General features: G+C 46.2%; 1 protein-coding gene across 6 annotated transcripts in view; it reads right to left on the reverse strand.

Moving 5' to 3' along the window:
• The window catches only part of LOC147007943 (uncharacterized), a 34,058-nt gene extending 24,529 nt beyond the window's left edge, over window positions 1-9,529 (reverse strand). For 4 of the 6 annotated variants that reach the window (XR_015053814.1, XM_085866211.1, XM_085866210.1 and 1 more), the window contains exons 1-6: window positions 9,218-9,529; window positions 6,938-7,048; window positions 6,774-6,830; window positions 2,405-2,515; window positions 2,242-2,298; window positions 1,507-1,562 (exon numbers count right to left, since the gene is read on the reverse strand). Coding sequence is in view for 5 of the 6 variants with exons in the window: in XM_085866211.1 (XP_085722337.1) it covers window positions 1,507-1,562; window positions 2,242-2,298; window positions 2,405-2,515; window positions 6,774-6,830; window positions 6,938-7,038 (382 nt within the window). In the remaining variant the exon portion in view is untranslated. Of the gene's footprint in view, window positions 1-1,506; window positions 1,563-2,241; window positions 2,299-2,404; window positions 2,516-3,833; window positions 3,884-6,773; window positions 6,831-6,937; window positions 7,783-9,217 lie in introns of those variants that run through there. The other 2 variants (XM_085866209.1, XM_085866208.1) reach the window with 2 other exon arrangements.
• Between the last annotated feature and the right edge of the window lie 754 nt (window positions 9,530-10,283).

The following is a 10,283-nucleotide window of genomic DNA, read 5'->3' on the forward strand; positions in this document are numbered from 1 at the left end:
CAGAAAAGAGAAAGATGGAGATTCAACAAAGGGAAGGACGCAGCGAAACGGGGAACAAGTTCACACAAGCACTTTATTCAAACGACACACGGAGAGCACACATATACAGCCAAACAGAATCAGAATGCACATAAAGCAAATGCAAGAAGAAAAACAATAAAGCAACGACGACGCAGAGCTACAACCGACTACGCGAACACACGGCAACACTGAAACAGTTTTACTTCACAAGACACGGCGCCACAAGTTCCATACAAAAAAAACCCCGAAAAGAAATGGTGACTTCCCTTTTGGGCCGTCGAGTTCCTCTCCTACGTCCGTCGACGTGGTCCCGCCTGGAACCGACTCCGTGCCCTGGCGTGGTAGGCGAGTCCTCTCCTGCGTGCCTCGCGCCTGCACGTGTTGGCCACTCGACGCCACGGACAGAGTGTTCAGCGCTATCCCAGCGCGGATAGGGGGGGAAACGTGGATGCCCGAAGTCGGGAGAGGGGAATGGCGGACGCTCCTTCCCGCCAGCGGGGTCTTGCAACTGCCCCACAAAAGACCAGGCCAGCGGCCACCAGGACGAGCGAGCCGGAAGACGAGAGCGAGAGCAACCACGAAGCAAGAATATCCACCGAGCAAGAGCATCCACCAAACTGCTTCGCCCATTTCCGACTTTTATATCTCGGAGCTCCGCCCTGTTGCTCCGCCCCGTTCTTTTCTCCACCCCCCTTCGAGGCGCTTCGAGAAAGGTCTCGAAGAGGGGCGTTCCTCCTCCCTGGCCACGTCACACCGCGCATCCACCAATCGGGTGCCAGCTGCCCCCACCCCGCTTCTCCTCCCTCACACCAAGCGCAGAGAAGAACGGCGCGAAAAGCCACCGAGCCCCTTGTTGGTTTTTGTTTGAAAGAAAAGATAGAAAAAGAAAAACGACTGACTCAAAGCGTCGCAGCCCGAATGAATCGCATTTATTCCCTCTAAACTATAGGTTTGGGGCTAACGACACATGTACTTAAGAGATATCTCACCTACGGGACCTGGATGGTGGTTTGCGAATTTCCACAGCCGTAACAATATATATATATATATATATATATATATATATATATATATATATATATATATATATATATATATATATATATCGATATCAACTGTAAATGTATTTTTTTCAAGATTTCTGCCCAAATATGAAAAATTGAAAGCTGCTGAAAGAGGATATTAAATTTCAGGTAAGTAACAAAAAGCCACCAGGAAAGAAGGGGGTGAAAGGTTGTTCAACCACTGCCGTGGCATCAATGGACAATTAAACAAAATGTTCAGAGCACGCACAGTAATGGTTGCTGCGGTGAGAGGAAAGTCGTTCATGTCATTGTCATGAGTAACAAACAGCCACCACCAGCACAGTGAAAAATAAATAAAACAACAACCATTTTTAGGTGTTTCCTCCAACAAGTGCTGAAACACCCAAACGAACCGAGATAACTACTTTATTTTCAGAAAAGATTCATTTTCAAAACTCACCACCAGCTTGCAGCTCTTCCTGAGGAGGTTGTGTTGTCATTGGAGGCTCAGCACTCCTGCAAAAGTTAGAAAGATTTTTTAAAGTTGCAGTTAAAGAAGTTAACAATGTTAAACAATGTCAGAATAAAAATGTATTATATATATATATATATATATATATATATATATATATATATATATATATATATATATATATATATATATATATATATATATATGTTTAAATATGATTCAAAAACTTCAACCAAATTTTGCATGTTGACCAAGGATAACTCGTGTGGTTTCTGTTTGGGTAGTGTATCTGGGGGAGGGAGTTCAAGGTGGGGAGAAGCCCCAATTCTCTCCAGGTAAATGTGTATCATACACCACCACATGGTGATAGCCGGGATTGAAAATCATAATTTGCTGACGTAAAGAAAGTTTGAACAAGTCGATACTTCGCATTGCAATGATGTTGAAATCTGAGTGAGAAAATGTTTAATTTCATTAACTTGAAGCAGAGGTTCAAACCAAAGCATGCAACACAGCTTCGCAGCGAAGCGAGAGTGATTTTGGCTCACGTCATATGCAATGAGCGAGATTGGCTGGCAAAGGTGATGTAAGCTGAGTTCCAAGAGGATGGAAGATGACGTGAAATACGACAATTCAACTTCAATTCCTTTAAAGGAATAACGATTTATATTTCGATCACAATCCATGCCACGACATCCCGAAGGGAGATTTTCTCTTGCTTACGTCGAATGTGAAACATAATGACAACACTTCCTTTTCTTTTTTCTTCTGAACAAGGACCTAAGATGAAAAAGATTGAAAAGTCAATTTCTTGTACATTTTCTGAACTTGATATTTCCAAAAAGAAGTTTTAAAAAGTGTAGAGAGAGAAAATAAATATATTTACTTTAGACTTTCCCAAAGAGTGGTTTTCTTTTTCTTTGGTGGAGTGGAATGTGGTGGTGACTGGTTCACATCAACGTCTTGTGAACCAGGAGACTCGTTCATCTTTGCTTTCCTGGAAAACAACACTCCTTTGAAATCCACAAATTGCGACAAATATGCTAAACCGGATATCATGCACATTCTGTATTTCAACAACTGACACAACAATGCCGCCACCTCCACCACACAAAACAAAACAGGGAGCTGATACTCGAGGTCCCCCTCCTTTTGGGTGGGACGAGGAAAAGATCGGTGTCATCTGAAAGTTAAATCTTGAACAATTTTTGAAATATCACGCACACAAACTAAGTTACTGAGTAGGTTGCCATGGTGACATAATTTAGCCAATCACAGCCGTGATTTAATCAGGTTGAGATGATGTCACGAGGAATAGATATCCGCAATACGAGAGCTAAATGTTCAACGGTTTTTGAAAGATCATGGACGGATGATTGGTCGGTCGGACGGAGCGGAGAACAATCAACTGATTAATTTAAATAATGTGGTGTTCATGAAGAGCAGACTTGTGGAGTAAATGGCTTCCGTGTGTGTGTGTGTGTGTGTGTGTGTGTGTGTGTGTGTGTGTGTGTGTGTGTGTGTGTGTGTGTGTGTGTGTGTGTGTGTGTGTGTGTGTGTGTGTGTGTGTGTGTGTGTGTGTCCATCCCCAACTACATATGTGTGTTTTTAAAATGGTTTTCTCCACAATCACTTGTCTGGTTGATGTGAAATTTTCAACATCGGAAGGACTCCATTTGGAGAATATTTTATTGATAAGTTGGACGTCATAAGTCACATGGTTTTGGAGCGACATTGGATTAAAGGGAGAATTTTTATTTACTTTTCTCTGAAACCGCTCAACGAAAAAAAATGAAACTCAGCATTTGTCATCACCTCCCCAAGGGGTATGGAGGGGGATAATGATGACAGATGACCTCAATGGTGACGTGGGATTCCAACCATAATTGGTTGAATCAAAATCCTTATCCGAAAAATCTAAAACTCCAGAGATCTGATCCGTTGTGAATGAATAATTAAATTTATGACGTCATCGGCCACTTGGTCTGGCAGCCATATCGGATTGAAAATAAAAAATGTGAATTTTTTTTTTCTGCAGAACCACTTCACAGATCGATGTGAAACTTCACACACATGATCAACCAGACATGATGAACTTTTTAAACAAGAAGAAGCTGTTTACATCTGAAAGTAAACTCGATCTACGAGTACTCTACTAATTTGAGCAATAAGCAAGAGCAGACCGGGTCTCAGGCGCATTAACGATGAGAAAAAAAATGGGTTGTTAAATTATCCAGTAAAACATTATCGGACGCTGAAATGTGTGTTCCAACAAAAGGGTTGAATTTCAGCATAATTCATGAATCCATCCATACCTGTGGCCCTGACTGTGGCTAGTGTGGAGTCTGCCGTTACACATGTCCCGCTGGAGGAGAAGACCACGATCACAAACTGCGTGTCTCAGACCATTGGCACCTTCATACACATCAATAAACCCAAACCTAATCTCTCGGTGCCAGAGCTGAAGGCAATGAAAAGTCTGAGAAAGCGAAACCATTTGACCTTTGCATCAGCAGACAAGGGCAGCGCAGTGGCAGTAATGGAGAAGGAGTTGTACCATGGTAAAATCATATCACGACTTGAGCATCTGACCCAATTCCAAAGCACCAAGGGTCCTTGAACATCGAATGTCCATGCTCAAACTAGCAGGCAGGCTGGGCAACCAGCTTTACTGCAGCAAGGGTTCAGCACCCAGACTGCATGGCCTTACCAAGATCCACAAACAGAATGTCCTGAGACTCATCGTGTCCTTCGTCAATGCACCATCTTACCGGTTGTCAGGCTTCCTTGTACGTATCATTGGCAGACTTGTCAGAAAGACTGATAAAACGGTTAAGAATAATGGTAAATTTGTCGAAAGGATAACAGAGGTTAGAATCCAGGATGATGAGACGGTGGTATGTTTCGATGTGGTTTCACTTTTCACCAACATCCCAGTCGATCTGGTGGTGAGCGTCACGTTCGACCTTTTGAAACATTCAAACGATTGGAAAATAGCTTGTTAGAACAGCCGACGAACACCTGAGGATGTTGCGAGCCTGCTGGAGATTCATCTGAACAGCACGACCTTCATCGATGACGGTGCATACGACCGACAAATGTTTGGAACGGTTGTGGGTTCACTTGAGGCTTCGGGACTTGAGGCGACAGCGCAGATGTTCAGTTTAGACACACACACACACACACACACACACACACACACACACACACACACACGCACAATTGTCATGTGACAGGTGGAAAAAATTTGGCTCTGAAATTGAGAAAACACGTGAATGTGGTGAACGGCTCAGAATTCGAGTGTTATCAAATGTATTTTCCTTCGAAACTCACAAAGAGAAACCATGTAACCTTTGTAAAGGATTCCGATTTTCACAAATTGCTTTCGAAACAGCCACGAGGACAAAAACAGTCACGAGGACGTGTCCGGGCGGTGTTTGTCTCCGGATGGCTTGGCTCCGGACACGTCCAAGCGGTGTTTGGCTCCAGACGTGTCTGGGCAGTGTTTGTTTCTGGACGGTGTTTGGCTCCGGACGTGTCTGGGCAGTGTTTGTTTCTGGACGGTGTTTGTCTCCGGACATGTCTGGGCAGTGTTTGTTTCTGGACGGTGTTTGTCTCCGGACGTGTCTGGGCAGTGTTTGTTTCTGGACGGTGTTTGGCTCCGGACGTGTCTGGGCAGTGTTTGTTTCTGGACGGTGTTTGTCTCCGGACGTGTCTGGGCAGTGTTTGTTTCTGGACAGTGCTTGTCTCCGGACGTGTCTGGGCAGTGTTTGTTTCTGGACGGTGTTTGTCTCCGGACGTGTCTGGGCAGTGTTTGTTTCTGGACGGTGTTTGTCTCCGGACGTGTCTGGGCAGTGTTTGTTTCTGGACGGTGTTTGTCACCGGACGTGTCTGGGCAGTGTTTGTTTCTGGACGGTGTTTGTCTCCAGACGTGTCTGGGCAGTGTTTGTTTCTGGACGGTGTTTGTCTCCGGACGTGTCTGGGCAGTGTTTGTTTCTGGACGGTGTTTGTCTCCGGACGTGTCTGGGCAGTGTTTGTTTCTGGACGGTGCTTGTCTCCGGACGTGTCTGGGCAGTGTTTGTTTCTGGACGGTGCTTGTCTCCGGACGTGTCTGGGCAGTGTTTGTTTCTGGACGGTGTTTGTCTCCGGACGTGTCTGGGCAGTGTTTCTTTCTGGACGGTGTTTGTCTCCGGACGTGTCTGGGCAGTGTTTGTTTCTGGACGGTGCTTGTCTCCGGACGTGTCTGGGCAGTGTTTGTTTCTGGACGGTGCTTGTCTCCGGACGTGTCTGGGCAGTGTTTGTTTCTGGACGGTGCTTGTCTCCGGACGTGTCTGGGCAGTGTTTGTTTCTGGACGGTGTTTGTCTCCGGACGTGTCTGGGCAGTGTTTGTTTCTGGACGGTGTTTGTCTCCGGACGTGTCTGGGCAGTGTTTGTTTCTGGACGGTGTTTGTCTCTGGACGTGTCTGGGCAGTGTTTCTTTCTGGACGGTGTTTGGCTCCGGACGTGTCTGGGCAGTGTTTGTTTCTGGATGGTGTTTGGCTCCGGATGTGTCTGGGCAGTGTTTGTTTCTGGACGGTGCTTGTCTCCAGACGTGTCTGGGCGGTGTTTGTCTCCGGACGTGTCTGGGCAGTGTTTGTTTCTGGACGGTGTTTGTCTCCGGACGTGTCTGGGCAGTGTTTGTTTCTGGACGGTGTTTGGCTCCGGACGTGTCTGGGCAGTGTTTGTTTCTGGACGGTGTTTGGCTCCGGACGTGTCTGGGCAGTTTTTGTTTCTGGACGGTGTTTGGCTCCGGACGTGTCTGGGCAGTGTTTGTTTCTGGACGGTGTTTGTCTCCGGACTGTCTCCGGCCAATCCTTCTGTTGAATGGAAGGAATGTGTGATTTGTTCTGGGTACCGGCGATAACTCGCCATCCATTTTCAAGAGACATGATGGGATCCTTTACGTCACCAATACCCCCACGCTGGCAGACAGTCCTCTAGATCCACGTGCTTTGGTGGGACGGCACACACATCGATGTCTCACCCTTCATGCAAAACACCAGGATGAACATTAATATCAGGATCAAGATTCCCACCCCAGCGAACCATCTCGAGGAAGGAACCTCAAAGAAATCCCACAGCCATGAAACCTCCAATCTATGGTGGAGAAAATAATGAAGGATCATCACGTGATCGAGATACGACAGGAATAACTATTTCTATTTCGATCACAATTCATGTCACGACATCCCGAAGGGAGATTTTCTCTTACTTACATGGGATGTGAAACGTCATCACAACACTTCCCTTTCTTTTTTCTTCTGAACAAGCACCTGAGATGAAAATGATTGAAAAATCAATTTCTTGTACATTTTCTGAACTTGATATTTCCAAAAGAGAAGTTTTAAAAAGTGTAGAGGGAGAAAACAAATATATTTACTTTAGACGTTCCCAAAGAGAAGTTTTCTTTTTCGTTGGTGGAGTAGAATGTGGTGGTGACTGGTTCACATCAACGTCTTGTGAAAGAGGTGACTCGTTCATCTTTTCTTTCCTGGAAAACAACACTCTTCTTAAGACCAGTAAGACCAGCCCCTTTTGGTCCCTTCGAAACTTTAGATCTTCTCGACCCGTGAGACTGCTGAGACCACTGGACCCCTGAGAGTTTAGACCACGAAAAGCCCTCAGACCTTTTAAGACCCTTTTAAGACAGTTTAGATGTTTACATCCTTTGGATCCCTTTTTCGACCGTTTTAGACCCTTTAGATCCTAACTTCATTTTTGATATACCCTTTGGAGTTGAGAACATTCAATCCTTTCGACCCCAGATACATTTACACCTGTGAAGAACCTTTAGAAGCTTCGACCTTCTTAAACATTTTTAGCACCTTTTAAGCTTCTTTTTTACGAAATTTTTGCATTCCGAGTCGAGGCTCGTGGAAGAGCTAGTACACTGAACGGATCAGGACGTAACAGACAAAAACAGGACGCAAAACACGCATGCATGGGGTGGAGAAGTTGTACACAGAGGATATTTGGGGTTAACAAGATGGACACAGAGGATGCATGGGGTGGAGAAGTTGGACACAGAGGATGGATGGGGTGGAGAAGTTGGACACAGAGGATGTTTAGGCTGGAGAAGTTGGACACAGAGGATGTTTTGGGTTAACAAGATAGACACAGAGGACGCTTGGAATTAACAAGATGGATACAGAGGATGCATAAGTTGGACGAGATGGACACAGAGGATGCTTGGGGTGGAGAAGTTGGACACAGAGGATGCTTGGCGTGGACAAGTTGGACACAGAGGATGCTTGGGGTGGAGAAGTTGTACACAGAGGATGCTTGGGGTGGAGAAGTTGGACACAGAGGATGCTTGGGGTGGACAAGTTGGACACAGAGGATGCATGGGGTGGAGAAGTTGTACACAGAGGATGTGTGGGGTGAATAAGTTGGACACACAGGATGTTTTGGGTTAACAAGACAGACACAGAGGATGCATAGAGTGGACGAGATGGACACACAAGGAAGCTCAAAAGGAGGGAAAACTGGAAAATTGAAAGGATGAGGATTTAGGTGGGGCTAACAAGGGTAGGAAATATCATGGATTTGGATCGGGGATGATCTGAGATGGTAGTGAACAGCTGTCCTGAAGACCTGGAGGGAAGAATGAGATTGAAGAGGATGTGAAAGTTGATTCCTCAGGTGGGAAAAGGAGGAACAAATGAGTGGAGGAGAGCAGTGATACTGGATTTAGGTAGTTTCACTAGAAGGTGGTTGCTAGTGAACCGTGTGTGTCGTGGAGAAACCTGGGGGGGGGGGAAAGCACGGAATGAGCAGAGGAGTCAAGACGAGAAAAGAGGTGGTCGGTGACAGAGAAACTCCCGACCTGTCGGTGATGGTGAAGTGATAGGCCCATCGACTCAGCTTCATCGCGTGAGATTCCAATAACCGTTAAGACCTTCGTTTCCCCGGCATCAAGCTGAGCAAGACGTGAGGCAGGGGAGCCAGCCTGGAGAGGAGAGCAGTCCTCCATCGAGCTTCAATACCGATGAAGGTATTGTCGGTGGAAAGGAGTTCAGGTGTGCCAAGGAAGGATGTTGGAGGATGTTGGATGAACCACGATTTTGAAATGTGGTTTGCCCAAGAAAGATCATGGCTGATAGTGAGACCCAGGACTTTGAATGACTGAACTTCCTCAAGAGGATTGGTAAGAAAGTCGATCGGAGGAGGGTTTGGCAGACGGTCCTGTCGGAGTGAGATTTGTCAGGATTGGAAGACATGTTCCAAGTGTTTGAGCAGCTTGTGATTTTGTCAAGGTCTGGAGAGAGGGAACAGGCTGCTGCCTGAAAGAAGGATGACTGCGGATGTCACGGCAGAGGGGGGACATACCCCCTGGCAGTACATACAGTAAAACGAGAAAGAAACTTGTGGAGGGGGGTGGAGGTGGGGGTGGGTGGGGGTCACCCAGCTGTTTCGGTGACCTTTGATGATACCTGTATGGTTACCTCTCACATTGTACATGTAATCACAGGGAGGACCAGCAGGATGGCCGACAGGTAATAAGCACACCCTCCTCCTCGCTGTCTCGCCTGGGTTCGAATCCCGACCCAGTTATAAACCGCCATCGCGGTGTTTCACAGCCCGGTGATAAATCAGGTTAAACTCGACATGAAAGGTTAAAGTTCATTTACTGTTGTGAAAACTAAACCGTGTCACGAACCTTCGTTGTGTTTCCCTCGAAAACAGAAACCAATAAAGTCCGAATTGAGTGGAAACTCGGTAAAACTCCGGGAACCACGGGCAACACCGCCGGAGGTCCACGTCGATCCGAGCGCTTCACAGAATTCCACACGATTATTGTGACGTCACCGTAACCAGTTCTTCCGCCCACGTCACAGACTCGCACGTCAGCCAAGCAGCGCAAGTCCTTGACTAAAGAGAAATCGTGAACAAAGAGAAACCTTCAAATAAATAAATCACCACGGGACGTGTTGAGTTGAGGAGGCCGCGACGACGTCAACATCCGTGGAGGCCGAGCCACGCGCCGGACGTAATGACGTCACGACGTAAAACGCAATGACGTCACGGCGTGCTGCAATCATATCGTCGGAAGTTGCGTCACTTGATAAAAGACCGCCGACCTGGAAACTACTTAATTAATTATTACTTATTTATTGTCGAGCACGCACAAACGTTCATGATCATCACCAGGTTGGGAATGGACGAACAGATGGGGAAAATACGTTAAAGTACTCTGAGGTACCCACGACGCTCTGTCGTCATAGCTTTCTGACGGACACCAAGTGTCCGAGGGACGTTAAGCCGGGTGTCCCATATGCTAGCATTAGTTGGTGGATGTTAAAGATCCCAGGGTGTCCTTCACCAAGAGAGGCGACTTATCACCGGCATCCGAGTCTAATTACAAATCCCTGCCCGAACTGCTGCGAAGACAATGGCAAACTACCTCGTGTCACCTTCGCCAAGCACCTGCCCTCAGGCAGAGCACACAATACGTCATATCAAAAGGTCAAAAGGTCAAGGTTGAAGAAGACATCAATATGTCAGTCATATCAACATGTCAGTGGCCCAGCCCAATTCATCGAGTGTAACCTGTGGTCTGTCAAGGTCAACAGGTCAAAGGTCAAAGGCCATAAAATTATCAATCTCAATCTGATTGACTTGAAATTTGAACAAGGTTTGCTTATTGGGTCACTGAAGCCTTTTGCTTTTGAGGTCATAAGGTCAAGGTGGCATTAAATTATTATCAATGTTTTTGTATTTTTTTT

The sequence above is a fragment of the Eptatretus burgeri genome, chromosome 23 (genome assembly GCF_056783735.1).
Source record: "Eptatretus burgeri isolate ZD-2024b chromosome 23, Ebu_testis_v1, whole genome shotgun sequence".
Taxonomy (NCBI): Eukaryota; Metazoa; Chordata; class Myxini; order Myxiniformes; family Myxinidae; genus Eptatretus; species Eptatretus burgeri.